Source organism: Canis lupus, chromosome 36 (assembly GCF_048164855.1).
Source record: "Canis lupus baileyi chromosome 36, mCanLup2.hap1, whole genome shotgun sequence".
Classification (NCBI taxonomy): Eukaryota; Metazoa; Chordata; class Mammalia; order Carnivora; family Canidae; genus Canis; species Canis lupus.
This window is the reverse complement of record NC_132873.1, coordinates 20,753,042-20,778,031: the sequence shown is the minus strand read 5'-3', so window position 1 is coordinate 20,778,031 and position 24,990 is coordinate 20,753,042. Positions and strand designations below refer to the sequence as shown.

Sequence of the window (24,990 nt, the reverse complement as noted above, 5' to 3'; positions counted from 1 at the left end):
TCCATATTTTTTTTTAATGCTTTTAGAGCTCTAAACAGATTTCAATATTATGCTTGTTATGAATAAGCCAAATTGTACAGTATATTTTTGCTGGTAAATTAGAAGTCATCAGATTCACAAGTGGGGTTTTTAAAAAATGCAAAACACTTGAGTTTTCCTAAAATCTTTTTCCAAAAGATGAGAGATCCTCTTGTACTAGAAACTTCAGAGTTTCTAGAAATTTTGCCTAAGTCAAAGGAAAATAAATGCATGTTTTTATTTTTATTTTTTACCTTGTCTTTAATTTAGAAATAACCTTAAATTTATTTCATCCTTATGAATTAGACTAGAGCTGATACTGAAAATTTTGGTGTTCATAAAGCCAAAAGGAGTCTTTGGGAAGTACACCCAGGATTTTCTATACCTTTTAATATTTATAGGAGTTTTTTTATTATTTTTTTTTATTTTTTAATACGAGAGATTTCTGAAAGCCCCAGTTCACTTAGTTTTTAATTTTTATAATGGAAGCATTTTGGGGTTTTTGCTTGTTTCGAAGTAGGCTCCATGTGAGAGATGGAGCCCAATGCAGGGCTCAAATTCATGACCCTGAGATCAGGAGCTGAGCTGTGATTAAGAGTCACCATCACTGGGATCCCTGGGTGGCGCAGCGGTTTAGCGCCTGCCTTTGGCCCAGGGCGCGATCCTGGAGACCCGGGATCGAATCCCATGTCGGGCTCCCGGTGCATGGAGCCTGTTTCTCCCTCTGCCTATGTCTCTGCCTCTCTCTCTCTCTCTGATGTAACTATCATAAATAAATAAAAATTAAAAAAAAAAAAAAAAAAGAGTCACCATCACTCAGGCGCCCCAATGGAAACATTTTGAACGGGTGTTCTTATAGGTCTAGTTCTGGCAGTATTAGATACTGTTGTATATGTGGGTTTAGATACTTGACTTGAGTCTGCCAAGGAGAAAGAATTGGGAATTCTCAGTGAGATGGTCTGTCTCTTTCTAATTGGAGAACATGTAATAAAGCCTGAATATAACTTTCTAGATTTATGTGTAAAGTTCTGCTTTTTTACACAATGAGAACTTGGTATTTATGCAGTTATGGTTCAACATTCTACAGACTCTGTGTCTAATATTTAAGTACTTGCTCTTTCCTCTCTTGGCAGGTGAGATGTCCCATCATGATGTTCTGGATGCTGCATCCCAAGGAATAAATGTCATCCTCTGTGAACATAGCAACACTGAACGAGGCTTTCTTTCTGATCTTCGAGATATGCTGGGTGCTCACTTGGAGAATAAGATTAATATTATCCTGTCAGAAACAGACAGGGACCCTCTTCATGTGGTATAAAGCATACAGAAAGGACAGGATGACAGTCTACAAACCAATTGGCTCCAACTTGAATGCATAACACAAATCAGAGTTAGACTCCTCCTGGAAGAATGTCTTAAAATGTATATTATTTCTTGTTTGTAAATCTGTTCACCAAATGTTCTGTAGCTCATATGGTGAAAACCATAACATAACTACCATTCAGGAATAAGTATTCATTATAAGATAATTAAGATTATAAATGTAAAGCATATATTCATTATAAACTCCAGGAAAGATCCACTAAAATCTGTTTACTTAGCATTCTGGTAAGTTGCTTGAGCAACTCCTTTGCTTAATTATAGATGGGATGTGTCATTCTAGATCTCTCTGCCCTTGGCTAGTTTAAAATGTACTTTAAAAAACTTGAGATAGGAATACTTATTTGTAGATAACAGCCTGCAGAGGGTGATAAGGTCTGTCTCTATGTTCCCATTCCCAGATCACTAATCTCTCAGCTGAATTTCAGAATCAGGATGAGGTTTTATTTTTTTGTTTTTGTTTTTTTTTCTTAATATACATGGTCATTATTCATGACTGTTTTAGTGCTTTTTAGGTAACTCACCTGGAATTTTATTAGTATTATAAAAAGATAGTTAGCTTCCAAAATATTCCCAGTTACCATACGATGCTAATTTTGTCCTGGGCACTCTCAGGTATGTTATAAACACTTTTAATCTTCAGAAACAAGAATACAGGTATTATTTCCATTCTACAGATGAGTAAACAAACAGGTTACGGAGTCTGCCCAAGGCCACATAGCTAGGAAATGATGGGAGTTTGGACACAAACTCAGTCTGGTTCCAGAGTCTGTTCTTAACTCCTTTTTAATGAACATTGATAATAAACCTGATACAGGAGGTATGTAAGAAATTCTGAAGGAAAAGAAATCCATTTTAACTGGGATTTTCCCGAATGGTATGGGAGGCTTTTCTTTTGAATCCTTCTATGCATATTTCCAGTGTCTCAGCAGAGAGCTTTTTCCTTTGGAATGACAAAAGCAAATCTTTTAAAATACTAAGATGAGAAAGGAAAGAATTTTACATTTTTTTTTTCATTTGTTTTTATTGACGTTCGATTTGCCAACATGTAATACCAGTGCTCATCCCATCAAGTGCCCTCCTCAGTGCTGTCACCCAGTTACCCCATCCCCCCCTCGCACACCTCCCCTTCCACAACCTGCATTTCTTTTGTGGGACTCTTTTCCTACTAATCATCTTCTGGAAGACTTGGGATCCTAATTTACACATTATTCTCGGTGGTTCACCTGTAATATTGATTCACTACAGAAATAACTAATAGGACTGAGCCTTAGAAATGACCCTGATTCCAAGGTTAGAGGAGGCAAAGGGTCAGAAGCCAAGGAGAAAGCTTTGATGAGGGATGGTCGAGGTCAAGGTCTAGGGAATGGGAGAGCAGATGGCTTGGAGATGATGCCTGAGAGGCTATTGTAATTACATGCTGAAGATCCGCAGGGGGCCTACAGAGGAGGTTTCCTGGGGAAAGGGTAGGATGCAATCAGGCACAGCTTGAACAAACACTGGAGAAGCAGCACAATGCATTGAAAAAGCCCACAATTCACTTACTGTCAGGGCAGAGAGCAGGAGGCGGGAAGGGTATGGTCAGAGATGATGCTTGGGAAATAGCTTGGTGACAGGGATTCTTAAACCTTTTCCTTTATGGCACTGAAGGTAAGACGTGATCTCACCTTGAACATTTATTCACGCTGAAGGTTGTAGATTAGTGCCTTTTGCTGAGTTTCAGAAAGGATCTAATGGATCAAAGATTTTAATGATGATTGGACATGCTATTGCCATTTTTTTTTTTTTTTTTTTTAAAGAATGCCATTGTTGGGGAGCCCCGGTGGCGCGGCGTTTAGCGCCGCCTGCAGCCTGGGGTGTGATCCTGGAGACCCAGGATCGAGTCCCGCGTCCGGCTTCCTGCATGGAGCCTGCTTCTTCCTCTGCCTGTGTCTCTGCCTCTCTCTCTGAATAAATAAATAAATCGTAAAAAAAAAAAAAAAAAGAATGCCATTGTTACTACAATTTTTAAAGTTTTGGGATGCCTGGTGGCTCAGTGGTTGGGCATCTGTCTTGGGCTCAGGGTGTGATCCTGGATTCCCAGATAAATCCCACATTGCGCTCTCTGTGGGGAGCCTGCTTCTCCCTTTGCCTGGGTCTCTGACTTAAAAAAAAATTTTTCTAAATAAAATATCCTCAAATATGTCCCTCTGTAGTTTTGTTTTTAAGTATCACCAAAGATGAATTATTTTCACTTGTCAGATTTTCTGAACTGTTAACTTTAAGGTGTTAATTGTATATATCATTGCTTTTTTTTTTAAGATTTTATTTTTAAGATTTTATTTATTCATTCTTGAGACACAGAGAAACAGGCAGAGGGAGGAGCAGGCTCTTTGCAGGGAGCAGGATCACACCCTGGGCTGAAGGCGGTGCTAAACCACTGAGCCACCCAGGCTGCCCCACTGCTTTTCAAATTTTAATGTGCAGAAAAATGTATGGAGATGGAGTTTTAAAATGCAGATTCTTAAAATGCTGATTCAGATACTTGAATGGGGCCCAAGCACTTCAGTTCCAGAGAGAGAATGCTGCTGTTGCAGGATGTTAGGTAACAAAATAAGGGTGGTGACCTAAATATGGGAGGGCTCAAGGCCGAAGTGTGGTAGATACCAAAATGGTTATGAAAACATGGTAATTAGCTTTCTATTAAACTCAGTTTAAAATATAACTTAGTTATATTTTCCATAGCATCGGTTATTTCAAATTTATTTTCGGCAAATTAAGAATACTGTAATTTAATAAAGCTATTAAAACCCCATAATATTTCTTCCTTCATATTCCTTACAACTCCTCTATCTAGCATAGAGCCTTCTACGTAGTGTTCAATAAACATGAATTAAAATGTCTTAGCAGTTTGAAATACCAAAAGATAGGAGACCCTCCTAAGGGAGAAGTAATTACAGGAAGCCTGAGAATAAAGTCCTTTGCGTAACCCATTTTTATCCATCAGTTTTAGGAGCCACAGTCTGATAACGCAGGCCCTCTGATGGCTCAGGACTAAGCTGCAAGAGTCTCCTCGCTTCCTAGAATGTAGGAAAATACAGTGCTACGGCTCCACATTTGAATTAGAAGAAATAGACTTCTAAAGTAAGTTTTTTTTAAAAAGATAAGCAAAATCTATTCCCTAAATTCACTGATCTTTTATATGAAATGCTCATTTATTAAAATGACAAACATGCTAAGAAAATCAATTTCTAGAGTATCACAGGAACAGATTTAGCACTCTGCATCGGGAATTCAGTGGTGTTTAATCAATTCTTGTAGAGTTGTAAGAATGCCTGTTCTGCATCCCCTATGCCGTTTTTGGACCTGTTCATTTGGCCATTTTATTAAGAGCAGCCAGAAAAATCAAGGTTTTGAGGTCTGTTGACCCTTGTCAGAAGCAAGTAATGTAAGTTGGAGCCTTAGCAGTCAACTTCTTAACTGATAGAGTATAAGGAACATTGATACTGAAACAAGTTAAAGTGTAGGATAATTCTGCTAAGATATTCAGATTTGTAAGATGCACTCAGAAAATTTTTGAAGGACTTAAAAATATTTTTAGTAAAAAACCAGTACTATAAAAAAGTGATTCTATCCAAATTGGCTTTTTATTTATTAATAAGACTGTTGATACATACTGCTTGCAAATAGTATGGACACAAAAATTATAAAAATAAACCAGTAGATATTTAAGGGTGAATGCAAAATTTGCATATTAGGTCATTTAAAGATTTTATATACTTTGTTATAAGTTATAAACTAGATATATTAAGCAAAAAAAGCAAGGTGCAAACGAGCACGTATCATATGCTACCATTTGTGTGTATCATATGCTACCATTTGTGTTTTTAAAAGGAGATATAGACACACCCTTCCATGTGCATAGAATACCTCTGGAGGAATAAACTATCACTGGTTGTGTAAGGGACTGGATCGGTGAAGGGGAAGGAAACTCACTTTTCATTGAATATCCTTTGGTAACAATTTTAGAATCAAATTTATGTACTAGTTTAAATATTTTGATTATATGTAAGACTAAACAAACCCTCATACATGGACTTAACCAAATTAATCATATGCCACAAAGAGAAATGACTTAAATTCGGAGCATTTTGGGAAAGTTTCATGAAAGGGGTTTACAAGATAAAGTTTACTGCATCCGCAGCTCTCACTTATTTTGGTGATATTTTAATGAAGAATTTCATTTCCAAGTATGAAGTATTTTAGAGAGTATGTAAAGACTATAAGCTGACCAGTGCCCAAGGTTAGCCTTTTTCTCTTTCTTCAGGAAAAAAGCTTGGTAAATATGTAGAGGGCTTGAAACTGTTACTTTAACAAAAAAAAAACTGAAATGTCTTACAGTAAGTTTTGGGTCTACTTAATCTAGAGAAATCAAGATTAAAATCAGCCATTAATATGCTACTCACTTGCACGTTATTGAAGAAAAACTGTCACTACAAGAATAATTAAAATTTTATTTTTTGTTGTCTTCAAAACAACAACTAAAATGTAACTCAGGACTGTGTTTCTGTAGCCTGGCTGTGTCATGAAGGTGATGGCACAGATGTTAGCTGTTCCAGGGATCATGATTATTGTTCATGTGCTTTCTAAGGTGGGTATGCACCCTCTACACTCATTATGCTTTTCCCTCTATCTCCACTGAACAGGGTCATGCCCTCTCCTCCCCATCCTCCCAGGATATTGTCTAACTCCAAAAGGAGAAAGCTAGATCACCTACTCGTACGCATCCCTTTTGTTAAGCCCACCAAAAACAGTAAGATGATCTGCCCTCATCAGCTCAGACAACAGCAAATAAAGAAATAGGTTTATGTGATGCCAGTGTTTTTGTACTTCCACACTCTGGCACAAACACATCTGCAAACAGCTCTGGGAGTGTTTAAAAGGCCCTCAAAAAATTAGGAATAATATCCTCTCTAGTATAAAATAAATCAAAAACATCCAGCTCCAAATAGTCCCTGAGCACACAGTTCATTCCAGCACGAAGTCTCCAGAGAGGTAATGAATGAAAGGCACGTTTTCTCCCAACTCGAGGACCAATGCATAGTACTAGAGATGATACACCAGCCAGGCTAATCAAGGTTCTAATTGATGACATTCCCCCCTCCCAACTTTAAGTCTTGTACACTGGAAAAGAGTCTAATGTTAGATGTAAACACTTTAGAGGAGTGGCAGCTGGGGTACAACCCTTCCACAAAAGATTCAAGAGAAAGGGATAACTTCAAGACTCTTCTTCTTCCCTTTCCAGGAAATCTCTCAGTGTTCCATTGTCCACAGGAATTAATAAATATTCCACTCCATCAGTTCCCTACAAGAAGTGACAATAACCTGGATGTTAGTCATTTGTAAAGCGATGTATGTGAATCCTGTTGTAGGTCAGGCAAAAACAATGGATTTAATATAGAAATACAGAAATGTAAAGATTAAGGCAAAAGGGCACAAAGACATATCTATTTAAATACACTGAGTTTATAGTTAAACCACTTCATAGTGGAAAAGAGGGTGAATAGATCTCTTTACCCTCCTGTTCTTTCTAGAATCTTACACTGTTGATTTTTCTGTTCTTTTATCCAGGTATCTCTACCCCATCACACCCATTTTTTTAAAAGCAATCTCTATACCCAGTATGGACTGGAATTCATGACCCCGAGATCAAGAATGGCACGCTCTACTAAGTGCGGCAGCCAGGTGCTGCCCTTTTTAAATAACTTGTGGGCCGCCCAGTGGCTCAGCGGTGTAGTGCCGCCATTGCCCCAGGGCCTGATCCTGGAGACCCAGGATTGAGTCCCACACATCAGGCTCCCTGCATGGAGCCTGCTTCTCCCTCTGCCTGTAACTCTGCCCCTGCCCCGTGTCTCTCATAAATAAATAAAATCTTAAAAAATAAAAATAAAAATAAACTCTTGCTAGACTCTCATTACTATCAACTGTCAATAATTGGTGGTCTCCATTTCCTCATCTTTTACTCAACCCAGTCCAACCTAGCTTCTACCACCATTATCATGTCATTAAAAGAGCTTTTCCTGGGAATACCAGGAATTCCTTATTCCTATATATCCAATACATATTTTCAGTTTTCATCTTTTTGGCCACTCAGCAGAACCCAACACTGCTGACTACTCTTCCTAAAAACATGATTCTCGGGGGGATCCCTGGGTGGCTCAGCGGTTTACTGCCTGCCTTCGGCCCAGGGCATGATCCTAGAGTCCCAAGATCGAGTCTCACATCGGGCTCCCTGCAGAGAGCCTGATTTTCCCTCTGCCTCTCATGAATAAATAAATAAAATCTTAAAAACAAACAAACATTCTCTTGGCTTCTATAACATCATATTCTAGTTTTCTTCCTGGCTATTTCTCCCGCCTCTACACGTTTATCTTCTACTCGGCCATTAAATGTCACACTTCTAGGCTTAGTTCCTGGCCTTCTCACTGTATATCCCCTCTCTAGATAGTCCCACCAATGCCTGGTTTGTTACTACCTTAATACACAGGGATTAATCTTCTGCCTCTAGCCCAGATCTTTCCTCTGGTTTCTTGTCCCAGGAAACCCAATTGCCTAGTTGACATCTCCATTTGGAAATCTCAAAAGAACCTCAAACATAGTTAAGACCAAACATATTACAATCACGAACTCATGATCTGTCTTCCTCAAAAATGTTTCTCATCCAGTGATCTCACCACCTCTCTGGCTATGCAAGCCAGACACCAGAAATCCTTCTTGCTCACTTTTCCTTGGCACTCATGCCCAACCTATCACCAGTTCTTGTCAGTTTCACCTCCCAAGTGTATCTGAACTCCAACCACTTTTCTCCAAGTTCCTAGTCAAGTTCCCGACCATCAGCTCACCCAGACTACAGACTCCTAACACACCTTCCTAGCTGGTGTCTCTGTGTGCTGACATTTAACAATCCCCATCCCACTCTCTACATTCAGAGGACAATTTTTTTAATGATTTCCCTTTATTTTCAAATGAAGATTAAAATCCTTGGCCTAAAAGTAGTGTGTGGGCTAGCCCTTAGGTCATTGTCTTATAAACCTCATCCTAAGTCATGCTGGCCTTGGTTTATTCTCTCTGACCAGTTATCTCCTAGTTTCTCTCTAGATCTCGGCTCACTGATCTGATAACCAAAATTAGCATAATATATGAATCTGACGTCTTTTAGAACTATGTACCTTTCTGATCATAGGACTTATTACAGTTAACGCTTTACATGTGTGATTATTTGACAAATGTCTATCTTCTCCATTAGACTAAGCTCTATCAGAAAGGAATTAGGTTTTTGCTTAATACCGTGTCCCAATACTTAATGCTCCATATACATCCAATTACTGAATGTGGTAGAAGGGAGAGAGGGAGAAGGGAATAGAATTAATTGACTTCTATTTCTAATGGCCTATTACTCTGGGCTAGAACTCCTACGTTTTCTGCTCTGAAACTGAGTACTTGTACTTTATCTCTTTCTACAGAACTCAGATGGCATACTGCCTAAATGGATCCTTATGACCCATCATGGAACTTGCATTTTATCACTGAAGTTGAGTCAGAGGCATACTTGTCCTTAAGTAAACAGGAGATAAAGTATTCTTAGCATATAATGCTGTAATAGCAAAAGTCTCACCTTTTTTGTTCTTATAAGTTTGTGGTCCCTAAATTCAGTTAACTGGGCCCGAAGTGTCAGATCACTATTGACCAGGAATGCCTCTCGACACTGTTGGTAAAAGTCTTGAAAAGAAAGTCCTAGAGAGTTCAGAAGGAGATATGAACATAAGTCATCATTTAAGACATGACCCCATATAAGGATACCCATACCAGAGAACACAAAGTGCTGTTGCCATCGTATGTCAAAGCAGTAAGTATTGATAAAGGTGAGTATTATACACTGTGGCTTATATTTTAAATTAAAGAGAACTGACTGGTTGAAAAGTAGTCAACTATGACCAAGTAGAACATAAATCTTGTGGGTAGCTTTAAACACTATGAATAAAGTTGACCTTTAAAGAAGGAACTAGGGGCACCTGGGTGGCTCAGTTAAGCGTCTGCCTTCAGCTCAGGCCATGATCCCAGGGTCCTGGGAGTGAGCCCAGCATTGGGCTCCTTGCTCAGCGGGGAGGCTGCTTCTCCCTCTCTCTCTCTGCCTGCCACTTCTCCTGCTTGTGCTCTCTGTCAAATAAATAAATAAAAATCTTAAGAAAAAAAAAGAACTAGTAAGTCATAAGAGCTGAACTATTAAAATATTTGTGCAAATTAACACATTATTTTTACCCCGGGGGAAGAAAATCTGATTAAGATGTCCAGCATGTGAAATGTATGTAGTTGGCAGACACATGTCCAGAGTTACCATAGGAAATTTAAAAATAGGCCAGACGTGTCTTTGAATGTGCCTTGGCAAACAGCCTGTTCAAGCAGTGTATCTGTGGGGCTTCTTGAAAATATGCCACGTGGCAGACAAACTGATCCCAGGGCAAACCATTTATTTGCTGCTGTGAAACATAAAGGAATTTATGGGGTGAAACAAAAGACACACAATATTATAAATAGTGGATACCAATGTAAGAAGGGTTATCCAGGTTATCCAGCTGATACTTTATTAGTAGCCTGAAAATCCCCCTAAGGGAAAAAAACAAAACAGGAATTCAAATCCAGAACATTAACATCAAATGAGAACAGTAAATCTGGACTATATAATACAGTGTAAAGAAGAAAATATTAATCCCATAAACCTAAAATAATAGCCACTAACATTTGATGTGCAAATCACATTCCTGTGTGCTGCCTTCTCAAGTCTTTGTGGAATGAAGCAAGGTCAAGACACATGAATTCATGCATTTATATATAGTACACATCATTTTACATCTCACCTTTTCACTTTGATTTTTGCATGTCATTAAAATCTTCCTAAATTTTTACTGGCTGCTTGCCTATCCTATCATGTACCACAAACTTACCATTGCCCTACTCATTTTGGACATTTACATTCCACATTAAATTATACATGATTCTTTCATATCAGTTTCTCCAGGAGAAGTGTACAAAGTGGAATTATGGGGCTGGAAGCACACACACTAAGATTTCCAGGACTCCCTGGGTATGGCAAAAACTTTAAACCTTTACATTTTCAAGATTACCTAGAAAATAATTAGTATAAGCATATTTAGACTGACTGAGTGGCCACATTATAAGTAGACCTTGCTAGTGACTCCACAGCTAAATGTTGGTCAAAGGTTTTGATCATATTCACACCAGGTAAAGACTAAATGATACTGGAGTTTGCAGAATAAAAAAAATTTTCATAGTTTAAAAAAAAAAAAAAAGTGCAGCGAAGGCTAGTGCACAGACATTGAGGGTACCCCGAACTAAAAATTACTTGCATTAGAGCAGTGTTGAGAGTACTTCTATTGCATGGATTCCTAACTTTATATGCAGCAGCTTGCGCTAGTCCATTAAGGGTAAGCATAGTAAGACTGAATGAGACTTTGTGAGACTTTTTCTGTTGCAGATACATAGAAGTTTTGATTAGCTACCCAATGCACATTTCAGTATTAATGCAATGCTAACCTTCAGGTGTACAGTGCAGCTTTACAGAGTAACAAAATTCATTAAATTACTAGCATGAGGCTAGCATGTGGAAGTCTTCTGGTGAGGACACAGATGAATATCTTGACTGTGGTGGTAATAGTTCTGTAAGGCTCTGCATGTGACTAAACTGCTCAGGGCTATAAACACGCAAGTAGCTACACGTATCAAAGGTAAATATGAATAAGCTCTATGGATGGTGCCGATGTCTGTTTCTTGGTTTTAATACTGCACTGTGATGGGAGGTAGTTGGGAAAGGGATGCTCAGGATTTCCCCGTACGTTTCTGTGTAGCCTCTTGTGAATCTAATTACTTCACAACCCAAAGTTTTTTAAAAAGCAAATACATGTAGGGCGGCTTGGGTGGTTCAGTCGGTCGAGCATCCAACTCTCGGTTTCGGCTCAGGTTATGGTCTTGGGGTCGTGAGATCAGTCCTGTGTCGGGCTCTGCACAAAGTCTGCTTGGACTCTACCCCACTGCCTTTGCCCCTTCCCCTGCTCTCTTGCTCTCCCTTGCTCTAAAATAAACAAAATCTTGAAGGAAAAAAGCAAACAATGCAAAAGAAATTGCCAGAAGAAAAAAAAAGATTTGAAAAGTTCCTGCATACCCCACCCCCTAGCTAGTCTCCACCCTTCTTTTATAGGGTCAGTGCCATCCTGAACAGGTTATTTTTCACTTCCATGCACACTTTAAAATTTTAGCCATACTGCCGTATGAATTTGAGCACTATATAATATCCATGGTATTGTTTTACGTGCTTTTTTTTTTTTAATCTACCATCCTGGGGATCCCTGGGTGGCTCAGCGGTTTAGCGCTTGCCTTTGGCCCAGGGCACGATCCTAGAGTCCCGGGATCGAGTCCCACATTGGGCTCCCTGCATGGAGCCTGCTTCTGCCTCTGCCTCTGCCTGTGTCTCTGCTTCTCTCTCTCTCTCTCTGTATATCTCATGAATAAATAAATAAAATCTTTAAAAAAAAATAACCTACCATCCTGTCTGGTTTGGCATTTGTCCTGAACAAAAGTATCTAGAGGTCTGGACAATAAGTGGTATTATCATACCACTGTTACCCTACATAAGTGAAACTCAGCTGCCAATGCTACTAGCTAGATCCAGAACGTAGCTGGGCTTTGCCTTCAGCTCTCTCACTGCTTTATGATTGTTTCATTGAGATGTTCATATTTTTCAGCCAGGCTGTATCTATGTTTTTTGGTCATTTTATATTTTATCTGTTATGCTGTGTGTTTGGAACAAAAGGAGATGAATTAAAGAGTGAAAAGTATTGTACCATCTTGACAAGTGCCACTGCTCTTGGGAGAAAAAGATTTTGCTAGTCACATCTGCTTCTTTAAGAAACTTTACATTTTGTGTCAGATTTAAAACACAATCATTGATGTTTGAATTAATTTATAGGTCTAATACATGCTCAGTCCACTCATCCAAGAACATAGTATTTTCATCTTTTTTCAAACTTTACTTATTCTCAACAGGGCTTGTTATTTTTAAATATTTCATCTTGTTAAAAATTGTTCTAGAACTCTATGCTTTGCGGGGGGGCTTTGCGGGAATCTGCTACTCAAAGCCTTTTTCAACAGGTTAATTATCATGCCCTTGATGTTTTGCCACTTTATGCTGTATCGAGCTTTTCTTAGCTTTTATTATTTCAGATACGCTTCATAGGGAGGCTGCTGAAGGGGCTTCACTGGAGGTATTACACAGAAATGTTTAAGAGCAAGAACCTGGGAGCCAGGCAGATTTGGATCAAAATCTCTGTGCCTGTTGCTATCTACCTTAGAATGGTAGTGAGGATAGAAGGAATTATTTCATGTAAAGGGCCCCATGTTTGCACCACAGTGTTCAATAAAGTTAAAAATTACCATCAGATTTAAGTAAAATCCATGAAAATTCGTTTTCTTCCAGTGACCACTATCTTGAGATGCTCTTATTTGGAAATATAAAAAGAAAAAAATGCTAACACTACTGTTAAGGAGTCTGCCTTAATACTGCCAACTTTTTTTTTTTTCTTAACCATTTGTCTTAATCCTGCAAACTAGAGACTTTAAAATTGCCATTAAAAGCTATTCATGCGTATCGTAAAATGTAGAGCTTTTTTAAAAAAAGAAACTATAGTTTTCATTCTTACCTTGCATTAGGAGTAAGGCTTCGTAAGACATGAATTAGGGAACTAAGTGGTAATGATCCAGATTGTTTAACCAGAAGTGAATTCTCATAGGAGGTTTCTTCAGTATAAGGACTATATGTAGTAGTTTCATACCAGAGCCAGTTATAAAGGCTCTGCTTTGCATGATCCCACACTATAACATATGATTAAAGAAAACAGGAGTTACTAATTATCATAATGTCATGTTACTAGATTCTACTCTAGGAAAGAATCAGAAAGTATTAAAAAATGAATCCTGAAATTTTTCATTTTTGACATTTTGCCATCCAAATCAGTACCTCATAATCTAATTTCATTATCAATCAACATATGAAGCTTTATTTGTGTATTAAATATAATTTAAAATATATCAGTGCTACCAAGGCATTCTTTTAAAACAATTTAATAATTTAACATTTTGTTTTATAAGGATTATCACAAAGTCTCTGAATTTAAATGCATTAAAATAAATGTTGCAATACCACAAAGAGTAGAAAGAGACCAAAATAAGAGTTGGGTCTCTTCTTCATGAAACTTTAGGTGTAAAACACCACCTATAGAATCTTAATTTTTATTTCCAAGAATTATATTCTGAATCAGATTGAGGACACTTTTATTTTTAGCAATCTGTGTCTTTTAAGTATGCAAACAAAAAAAGTGTACTGAAAAACAATAAAAATGTTGTGATATACAACATTTAGAAATTTTTTAAGACTGGTATCCCAAGAAAGAAAAATGGTAATACATACTGAGAGGAGCATTGAGGTGATCGATAGATGCTATAAGGTATATGTTACGTAAAGACGACAACTGTCCGATAATTTGCTGGCTTTTGTCTCCTCTCAACATCTGGCTATCCAAGTTGTGGATGAGAAGGAAGAGTTCTAAAGAAGAATCTAAAGGAAAGACAATTCAATTATTATTTACAAAGCGTATTTGTGAAGTCCTTACCACACACAATGCTTGTGTATTAAAAGATGTATCGGGATCCCTGGGTGGCGCAGTGGTTTGGCGCCTGCCTTTGGCCCAGGGCACGATCCTGGAGACCCGGGATCGAATCCCACATCAGGCTCCCGGTGCATGGAGCCTGCTTCTCCCTCTGCCTGTGTCTCTGCCTCTCTCTCTCTCTCTCTGTGTGACTATCATAAATAAATGAAGAAAAAAAATAATTAAAAAAAAGATGTATCAAAGTAGCATAAGACAAAGTAAATATTGCATAGAGGTATGTAATTTATTTGAGAAAATATCAGTCTCAAAAGAGGCAACATATTATTAAAGTCTTAAGGAAATTCATTGAAAATCAGTAGGGACTGGGTATTAGAGACTTAACTGGAATGGTTAGCACCTGAATCGGATCATAAAGCAGTTTCAATAAAGCACAGGAAATAAGGCAAGATGCATTTTGGGTTGGAGGTAAATCCGTGCATGTTGCATTGTAAGGTGGGAGTGGAGAGGGGACAAGGAGACACACACACACACACACACACACACACACACACACACACACACACGTATAAAGGTCTCACTAGGCATTAAGAGATAGAATGCCCTGATTAACACAAAAGCCAAAGGAAACAAAAAAAGTGGTGGGGGGGAGGGGGATTTAGGATATTGCTCAAGGCATCAGGAAAGTCAGAGAGGTAAAAATATATATATAAAAGTCAATGAAGGAGGAATTTATGGATGGGGCAGTCAAAACCATTAAAATACTGCAAAAAAACAAAGGATGGGCCAAGGTCAGCTGTGGTTTAGTAAGAAAATTACAGGTGATCTTCAAGCATATAGTTAAGGTAGCACAGAAGTAAGAAATTAAGGCAATAGGTAAAAAGTAGAAAGCAGAATAGGTCTTCAAAAACTCTGAAATCATTGAAATAAGAAAGTAAAATAGTGTGGAAGGGCAGTAGAATCAGGTAAGCCTTTTCTTATAATGGAAGAAGTCCTATACATGTTTAAAAGTCATTGATAAGTTTCTCAGGAGTTTGTGAGAAACATAACATTCAGCATTTATAATGGAGGACGAGCTTTTTAGAGTAAATTTCTCTCTCACTGGGGCTAGAGGGACAAGAGAGACAATATAACAACAAAGATTCTGGTAACATTCTGAAAGTCTAAAGTTCCTTAAAATTCTAGAAGCCACCATAATCAACAGTATTTAAATTACATATAAACATATATTTCTATTTTTTTTAATGCCTGTACTTTTGTTTTTAAAGATTTTTTTTTAAATTTATTTATTCATGAGAGACACAGGGAGAAAGGCAGAGACATAGGTAGAGGGAGGAGAAGCAGGCTCCATGCAAGGAGCCCGATGTGGGACTCGATCCTGAGAATCCGGGATCAGGCCCTGAGCCAAAGGCAGACACTCAGCTGCTGAGCCACCCAGGCGTCCCCATATATTTTTATTAATTGAATTATACTTAAATGTTAATATATTGACATTTATATCACATGCATAATATATATTTAATTATGAATGATGTAATTACAATTTATATAATTACAGCTATATTTTATATAAATAATATGTAAAATAGGCATTATATATGTATATATACATACAAAATGACTTCGGCATGCATTCTCTCATGAGCATATAAACAATATTAAAATTCTCCATCAGATCAAATTAAGTTATACCTTTTATTTATCTTTTTTGAAGGTTTTATTTATTTATTCATGAGACATACACATACATAGAGCAGAAGGAGAAGCAGGCTCCATGCAGGGAGCCCCATGTGGGACTCGATCCTGGGACTCCATGATCACGCCCTGGACTGAAGCCAGGTGCTCAACCGCTGAGCCACCCAGGGATCCCATCCTTTTTTTTTTTTTTAAAGTAGGTTCCATGCACAGTGTAGAACCCAGTGTAGAGCTTGAACTCACCACCCGAGACGGAGACCTGAGCTGATACCAAGAGTTGGACATTTAACTGATAGCCACCCAGGCACCCCACTCCTTTTAATTCTTTAGTGACTAAGTGGCAATCGTTTGATTCTAAATAATTTTATTTTTAATTTCTTGAAATGCTCGCATAGCCAAAACATTCACACAAAAATAAAAAATGGTTTTTTCCATTCCACAGATTTTAATGTATGAAACTATTCAAATGTAGTGATATTTACTTCAAATAAAGAGATAAAATGTGTTATAAAAATATGCAACTATAACAATACCAAAGATGTACCTATCAACTGGGGGCATTTCATATGGGCCAAGTAAAAGCTGATAACTATTCTGAAATAAAGGCTTTTTTGGTTATACAAATTCAAGGAGTATGAGAAAATCATTCCTGTTAGGTATAAGTCAAGTTCACAGAAAAACTTCATGATAAAAGAAAGGACAAATTATTTCAGAGAAATCTAAATCAGCATTGAAAGAAGTGTTATTACTGATATAATCCAGATTTTTGTATACAGTAATACAGATCTTCATCGGTTTCAGATGGGGATATGTCCCAATAAAGCCATTCTAACTTGAAAATATAATTTGAAAATGTATTCAATACACTCAACCTACCAAATATCATAGCTTAGCCTAGCCCACCTAAACACACACAGAAAGCTTACATTAGCCTACAGTAGAGCAAAAACACAAAGCCTATTTTATAATAAAGTGTTGAATATCCCATGTCATTTACTGAATAAAATACTGAAAATGAAAAACAGAATGGTTTTAAATTTATCGGTTATTTACTTTCATGGTCATGTGGCTGACTCACTGTTGCTGCCCAGCATCATGAGAAGAGTATATACCACATATCACTAGCCCAAGAGAAGATTAAAAATTCGAAGTATGGTTTCTAGTGAATGGATGAATACTGCTTTTGCACCATCATAAAGTCAAAAAAATGGTAAGTCAATCCATTTTAAGGGGACCGTTGATCTGTACATGAATAAGTAGAAGTGTATGCTTAGCTTCCCCCTATAACTAGAGCATCTATATCATGTTACCTTCTTTAAATTTGTTTACTATCCAGTCTAGCTGGTCCAGTACACTGCGGAAAGTACCCATATGATTGAGGACTTCTTCTGTTATAGAATTCAGGATCTGTATCATAAAAGTGCAAGAGGTACATCAATTACTACTTATTCTGTCATATAGGATAAATACAACTACAATCAGTCCTTTTTTATAAGTTAAAAATGCATTTAGATTTCCCATCAAGTCTGAAAAACCACTTAAAAAATTCTACTGGTAAAAAAAAAATTCTACTGGTACTTAAGTATACCTAATTCATTTTTTTGGCATAAAGTTATATCTAAAATGAAACACGAAAGAACGGCAAAGATGTATAGATAGGAGGGTAGCAAAAATATCCCTCCCCGATTATGGAAAACATTAGAAAACCATAGATCTACCAATTAAAATAGGATACAAACATTAAAGACACTGCATTGGTTAATAGCCAGCACCAAAAGGTTTAGTTTTCAAATGATGAAACATGAGTATTTGCACTGAAAATGATCTATAATAAATGTATTCTAAAACTACAAACTATTAACTTACTACTTTTAGAGTACCAAAGTGTCACTGAGCATAATAAAAGTAAAATCTTCCATAATCCTGTCCTTCAGAGAAGTACTGTTGGTATTTGGTATAGTAAACAAAACTAACATTTCTCTAAGATTTAATATATTTATCAGTTACAAAGTAGGAAATTCAGATGAGGACTCAAAGCTAGAACCCTGAGTTCAAACACGATCTTAAGTAATATGTAATCCTACCAGTGTAAAGGCTAAAAAAACCTGAATGTTCCAGAATGAGAAGTAGCATCCTCATTAATGTAGGGGTATGGATTGGCAGGAGATATAATGTTGCTTCTTTTAACATTTTTGAAACTTACTGATTTCACACTTATTCCAGGAAAGAAGCCATTGATGACAACATGAATGGAATCTTGCAGCACAGTGGTTCGAAACCTTTCTAGTAAATCTCTCTTAGAACCCAAACCATAAAGCACAATGTTGAACCCCAGGCTGTTAGGAAAGATAGCATTCATGAAATTAAAGTTCGGCACCTCCTAATTTATTATAATCAACTAGTTTCTTTAAGTTGATAAAGAATATGGAAAGGACTAGGATGACTAAGTAATTACATTGATTTCCAGCTCATACACTGTAGAAGCACAGTTTTATTATCTGTACACCAGACTTCAGTAGCTTTCTCTCCAGCTCTTTATTACCTTTCAAATAATGGCTGGCTGGAGGGAAAGGAGAACAGCGGGGACAAGGCACTAGCGATTCCACAGGCTCAGGCAGATTTATTTGAGATTAAATAGGAAAGGTAAGCAGAGGCCAGGTCACAAAGGTTTTGTTAAGGCAACCAAGACATTGATTAGATTTTATTTCAAGGACAATGACCATTTAAAACTAACTACTCAGGTGTTAATTGAAAGGTTTTAAAAAAGTAGGAAAGTAGCATGATATTTTCAGAAAGATCATCCTGGCTAAACAGAGGGAACAGACAGGAGAGAGAAGTACCAATGACTACGGCCCTGAATTAGGTGTTGTGTAGAAAAACAAGTTGTCAAGAGCTTTACATGTCAGATCAATTTGGAGAGTGGTTAGATGTGGAAGGTGATGGAAAGGGAATATTTCAGAATACCTCATTTTTTCGGTATAGGCAACAACACAAATGGGACATCCATTGTGCCAGGTTGCAGGGGGCAGGTGGGAATGATGGGTTTAAGAGGAGTTAAATTTTATGTATATTGAATTATTTACAGGACATCCACATGGAAACCTCAAATATACACTGAGATATCTGTATCTGCTGCTGAGGAGTGATATCTGGGGTGGGCCAGAGATACAATGGGTGTTACTCACATGCAAAAAGCAACCAAAGCTAAGCGATTAAGAAGATCCAGAACACCAAAGCACTAAGGCTAAAGCTAAAGCTCGATTCCATGATTGTTTATAGAGGTCAATCAGAAATAGTATTTACGTGATGCTCAGAGGTGCCTAGAAATCAAAGCAATAACCCCCACGTAGCACATTCTGCTGCAAGGTGGCAGCAGCAGAAAAAAAGGGAATTCAGAGAGTTGGCAATTTCTATTGAAGTGCTGACTAAAGTCTAGGCTGGGAAGCAAAGCCCAACAAATTAGCAGGGTTGACAGATGGAGGAACTGGACTATAGAGGATAGGATCAGAGTGAAGAGCTACTTTGCCAATTTATAATGAACAGATCTAACTATAAATAGTTATTGAGAGAAGCTGAGCTCCTAGCAGGGAAGATAAGCATAACCCCTTTGATGTATTATTGGCAAAGCAAAACCAGTATCAATGGGGAAAATTGTGTCAATTTGTTTTTACTGCTTGGCAGACCTGCCTTCTTATTTATCAGTGACTGAGTACACATTCACGATAGTATAGTTTTTAAGCACTAAGATCCTTTTTAATAAAAATATAAAAGTAATTAAAGTAAAAATAAAAAGTTATTCTTTTAGTTATTTTAATGCAAATTTGAATTTTAATCTGTTATCTGAAAAACAGTAAAATTGAAAATATAATCTAAGAAATAATTTTAAAATGGTAAAATAATGTTTATCAGACAGACATCACAAAATTTTGAAGATCTGTAGTACATGAAAATAGAATGAGATTAAAATAAATATATATATTCTTTTTAGGAACTTTGCTGCGGAAAACTGGACTCAAATATAATTGATATATCTTGTCAATCTTGACAAATCAGATTTCAAAATACTTTAATAAGTAATAACTTGGAATTCTAAGATGGGCTATTTATTTTACCAATGGCTTTCACATCTGATAAATATAGCCACATTTCTTGAAAACTAAAATTTCTGAGATGAATCATACAATATGACATTTTTACATGTGAGTCATATAATTAGGATTTTTTTTTCAAATTTTTATATATGAAAAATATATCTGGTTGATTGCAAAAAGAAAATTAAATTGCTTTGATTTTAACACAGGCATATCCATGTTGTTATTTCACAACAGTAGCAATAATAGTACGTACCGTAACTGCAACATCCATTTATGAAATAATTGTTCATATTGTTGACTTAGTTGTTTAAGTTCAGCAGAAAAGGAAGGAGAAACTTTGCTCAACAAGTTACGCAAAGTTTGCTTTAAAAAAAAAAAAAGGAAAGAAAATCATTCTCAAACCACATACATCAAAATCAATCCAAACTAAAAATTTCATTAGAGGTAGAGGTTAGAAGAGGCAAACTAGTGGAAATATTACTTTAATCAGGTTTGGTAATGAGTGCATCATCAACTGAATACACATAATATTTCAAGTATGATTTAAATATTTGTTTTCTTAAAAAAAATTTTTTTTTTGAGAGTATGATAAGAGAGCGAGTGAGTACATGTGCATGAATGCAGGGAAAAAGGGAGAGAAAATTCTAAGCATGCTCCATGCCTAGTGTGGAGCCCGACACAGGGCTCGATCCCACAACCCTGAAATCACAACCCCAGCCAAAACCAAGAGCTGGAAGCCCACCAAGTTACCCTGGCATCCTTGTTTTCTTAAAATTTTTTAAACATCATTTTTAGTACAAATATGTAATAGTAAAGAATTTCCCAGGTTTTGTCTAGAGCCATTTCTGTGATTATAAATTTCAATAAGGCTTTAATTTCTAAAAAGATCATTACCATAAGGAGATTAAACCTCCCTCCCAGCTTTAACAAATCCAGACAGACTTTTAAAAACCTATTGAATTTGAAGAAATGTGAAAGCTGATGGTAACTGTGAAATATGAATTCTCAGAAAATATTAAAGGTTCTTTATAATTTATCATAGTCACTAGTAAAATAAACTTGAATCACTTCTCCTTTTCCAAAAGCTACCTTTTTTTTTTTTTTTTTTTTTTTTTAAATAGGCTCCACGGCCAACATAGGGCTTGAACTCACAACCCTGAGATCAAGACCTGAGATCAAGAGTTGGAACATTCTACTGACTGGGCCACCCAGATGCCCCATTAACTTTTGATTTTTAAAAAAAAAAAAACTTTTACTTACTAAGTGCTCTCCACCCCTAGCATGGGACTCAAACCAATGACCCTAAGATCAAGAGTCACATGCTTACCAACTGAGCCAGCCAGGTGCCCCCCAAAATCTACTTCTGACAAATCCATCTCTGATAAGTGCAACAAAGTTTTTTTATTTTTTTCTTTAAGATATTATTTTTAAGGGGCGCCTGGGTGGTGCAGTTGGATAAGCATCCAACTCTTGATCTCAGCTCAGGTCTTGATCTTAGGGTTATGGAAAGAGCATGGAAAGTACTTAAAATAAAAATAAAATTTTATTTTTAAATAATCTCTACACCCTACGTGGGGCTTAGACTCACAACCCCAAGATCAAGGAGTGACATGCTCTACTGAGCCAGCCAGGAGCCCCAGTATGGCAAAGTTTTGTGGTTTTTTGTTTGTTTTTTTTATTTATTCATGAGAGACACAGAGAAAGAAAGGCAGAGACATAGGCAGAGGGAGAAGCAGGCTCCATGCAAGGAGCCCAGTGTGGGACCCAATCCCGGGACTCCAGGATCACACCCCGGGCAGAAGGCAGATGCTCAACTGCTGAGCCACCCAGGCGTCTCATGACAACATTTTTAAAACAATAATGTAAATAAACTAAGGAGGGTACATTGTACCTGTACCCAAAATTTGGAAATTCATGCTGGTGAATCAAACATAGCTCACTTTTTGAAATGAAAACTCTAGCAAAAAAGCTGTATATGCATTTTACCCTGGCGCTACCATGTTTCCATGATTCTGGCCCTTAAGAAAAATATTTTTTTTAATACTAAAGGGTAGAGTTGTAGTCAACATCCCAGGCATTCTGGCTTGTATAGGTTTCATTTATCCACACACTTAAAGAGAAACAGGACACGTACACATTTCCCTCATTCCTTCTTAAGTTTAGAACCTGGAAAAGCAGATGAATATCATTTCCAGCAATCATTTATACTCAGATCTAATCTCAGATTATCAGAGCATACTCACACTTGAGTGTGAACTCGATCTGGGATGTTATCTATAAAATTTAATGTTAAACTTTCGTGGCTGCAGAGAATCGCATTATCAGCCTCAATACTCAACATATCCATATCCTCTGCCCTGTGACTTTGCCTCCTCCTAGAGAGGTGGAGTCTAGTTCCCTGATCTTTGACTTTGTTTTCCGCCACATGATTTGCTGTGACCACTAGAATGAGGCAGAAGTGATACTGGGCCAATTCTGAGCCCAGGCTGTAAGAGGTCTTATGTTTTTCCACTTTTTACATCTCTGCCATTGCAATAAGAACATGCCTCAGCTAGCCTGCTGGTCCAAAAAGGGAGACATACGGAGCAAATCTTTGATCAGCCAACCCCCCGCTGACCTGTAGACACAAGAAACAAATGCTGAATGACACGTGCTACTGAGATTGTGCTGGTTAGCTATGTCCAAAATCATTGAATGACCTTCCCTTCTGTCATTATTGGTAACAAGTGTTCCTTTCATTTTAGAGGTCTTTCTGCATCTCAGTCCTATAAAGTCCTGCTTTGACCCTAGATCCATTTACCTTTCTCCCATGTTGCTTATATAGAAATATATGCACTAAGCAGATGTTAGTGCCATTTCCTTCCTGGAATAACTTGGCTTCTTGACATGTTTTCAGCCAATCTCTGCTCTGAGTCTCAATACCAATAAGCCAAGTGACAAAAACAAAAACCACATAGCATCATGTCTTCCAGGTCATAGCAGCTTACCCTATATTCTCTCCTCTTTTCTATATCTGCAAAAAGCCCTGTATACCTTGGAAAATTACAAAAATTCTAGTTTGCAAGGAGTAAGTCTCAATATTCTCTGAGCCAATAATAATTTTTTCCTGACTCAGATGATCATTCCACTTTCTTTTTTTTATGTTTAAAGATTTTATTTATTTATTCATGTAAGACACAGAGAGAGAGACAGAGAGAGACAGCAGAGACACAGGCAGAGGGAGAAGCAGACTCCACGCAGGGAGCCCAGTGTGGGACTCGATCCCAGGTCTCCAGGATCATGCCCTGGGCTGAAGGCGGCACTAAACCGCTGAGCCACCCAGGGATCCCATCATATCACTTTCTACTCAAAGATTTTCTCAAATAGGTCTGTCTTCCCTCTTAGGGTGGTATCAGTCAAAACCCTGAGTATAACAGGTATTTTTTATAAAATGAGATACGAGAACCATAGTATATAGTACCCTTCTTATCTTATGGCACTTGAGCAGTTTCCCATAATATCAAGAAGCAGATTTCCTCTGCTCTTTGCAAGGTTTCTAACTAAAAGGTCACAGTCCATTTTACGACCAAGGTACAGTTCAATGAAGATGTGGGTTCAAGAATAACAGATATTAATGCTACATGGATATCAAAGAAACTATGGCCCTGATGATTATCCTGAAGAAATGATAAAGTAATTAGAGAAAAAAATGTAATTATAGTATGTCAAACAGAATTCAAGTGAACCACTTACCATTTTATAAAATATTTAATAGTTATTATGTCACATCAATTTGTGTTTTATTTTATCAGGACAATAATTCTATTTGTGTAAACTCACTCAAATCTGTTTATGAAGTATGTTTTCTAGTTCACGGTAAAAAAAAGTAGAAGTAACATTCCTTGCAACATACCTGATCCAGTTTAGCTCGCTTTAGTTTCTGCAGTGTTCTGTCAGAGGTTAAAACTTTTGAACTGCTATGAGCTTCAAAATATTCTTCTACCAAATCACTCTGAAAGTGAACAGAGCAAAACCAATTCTTAGTTTCAAATATTTGTTCTATATCAAACTAGACAGTAACATTAGCATAAAATAGGATATGTGAAATTCTTTATTTGGCAGTATTTTCCTTTTGAAGCAACAATACAGATTAAGCACCAAGGACATTTAATTCTAGCAGTAAAACTAAGGAACTCTTAAGACCATGAAAATCAAAGAAATGACTCGACTGAAGTAGTCTGTTTACAAAAACGATTACTCAGTTCCAACATAAAATTTCCATTTAGACTTAAAAAAAAAGGAGTTTTACCTATCAGGACCTTCATGTTGCCTCCCACAGTTCTAACAAATCCTTTAATATTAGTACAGTAGAAGAGCTGAAAATGAGGAAGACTTCAACAGCAAAGTAAAAGACTTGCCTACTAGTCCAGTAAAATGGCTCACTACTTGTTCTGTGGACTTGAGGCAGGACTACTCTCCATGGTAGTAAGGGATGCAAAACCTTACAAGCAGTAGGGTTCCTTGACTACTCTGAATCTTTACACACAGAACACCAGATAATTAGCTTTTCCTCAGGCCATAGTCTTACAAGGTTCTTCCAAACAACTCCATGTGAATTCACAGCCACTTCACTTACTACTTATACTGACTTGAATATATCAACAATGTTACAAAAATGAAACTATATAGACACAAATGGGCATTTATGTGAAAGACTGAGAAAACACAGAAGAAAAAAAATTGTTGATTCCCCTATTTGAATCTCTTCTCTTAGGGTAGCTTAGCTTTAAGATATTATACAATTTTTTTTTAAGGCTGAAGCCTCCACTTACTGTTTTATCTCTTTTCATTTTCTTAGAAGGTGTTTCTTTGCAAACAGGAGCTGAAACAGCTCTATTCTGTGATGGAATCTTTTGGTTCAATATGACTTCATTAGTGTCCTCTTCATTTTCTTGTGCAACCCCATCATCATCTTCTGAGTTGGAAGTAGAATATTCACTTTCACTGTCAGAATGAGACCTCGGAACTGTGTGGGAAAAGCAATAGGGAAAAATCTGACAGTTTGACAGGAGAGGCACTGAAGGGTAATGGAAAGAAAGTAGATTTTGAAA

General features: G+C 37.2%; 2 protein-coding genes across 22 annotated transcripts in view; one reads left to right on the top strand and one right to left on the bottom strand.

Moving 5' to 3' along the window:
* NIF3L1 (NGG1 interacting factor 3 like 1) overlaps window positions 1-24,841 on the top strand; it is a 47,460-nt gene extending 22,619 nt beyond the window's left edge. For 4 of the 13 annotated variants that reach the window (XM_072812823.1, XM_072812832.1, XM_072812828.1 and 1 more), the window contains exon 7: window positions 1,152-4,195. In XM_072812823.1, the coding sequence (XP_072668924.1) occupies window positions 1,152-1,336 (185 nt within the window). In that variant the 3' untranslated portion in view covers window positions 1,337-4,195. Of the gene's footprint in view, window positions 1-1,151; window positions 4,522-5,950; window positions 6,320-7,008; window positions 7,340-8,900; window positions 9,284-16,897 lie in introns of those variants that run through there. The other 9 variants (XR_012024841.1, XR_012024845.1, XR_012024843.1 and 6 more) reach the window with 6 other exon arrangements.
* ORC2 (origin recognition complex subunit 2) overlaps window positions 5,773-24,990 on the bottom strand; it is a 44,199-nt gene continuing 24,981 nt past the window's right edge. For 8 of the 9 annotated variants that reach the window (XM_072812818.1, XM_072812820.1, XM_072812816.1 and 5 more), the window contains 10 exons: window positions 24,712-24,905; window positions 23,793-23,891; window positions 20,154-20,263; window positions 18,010-18,142; window positions 17,117-17,213; window positions 13,916-14,062; window positions 13,149-13,320; window positions 9,980-10,041; window positions 9,053-9,171; window positions 5,773-6,742 (listed from right to left, as the gene is read on the bottom strand). In XM_072812818.1, the coding sequence (XP_072668919.1) occupies window positions 6,656-6,742; window positions 9,053-9,171; window positions 9,980-10,041; window positions 13,149-13,320; window positions 13,916-14,062; window positions 17,117-17,213; window positions 18,010-18,142; window positions 20,154-20,263; window positions 23,793-23,891; window positions 24,712-24,905 (1,220 nt within the window). In that variant the 3' untranslated portion in view covers window positions 5,773-6,655. The remainder of the gene's footprint in view (window positions 6,743-9,052; window positions 9,172-9,979; window positions 10,042-13,148; window positions 13,321-13,915; window positions 14,063-17,116; window positions 17,214-18,009; window positions 18,143-20,153; window positions 20,264-23,792; window positions 23,892-24,711; window positions 24,906-24,990) is intronic. The other variant, XR_012024839.1, reaches the window with a different exon arrangement.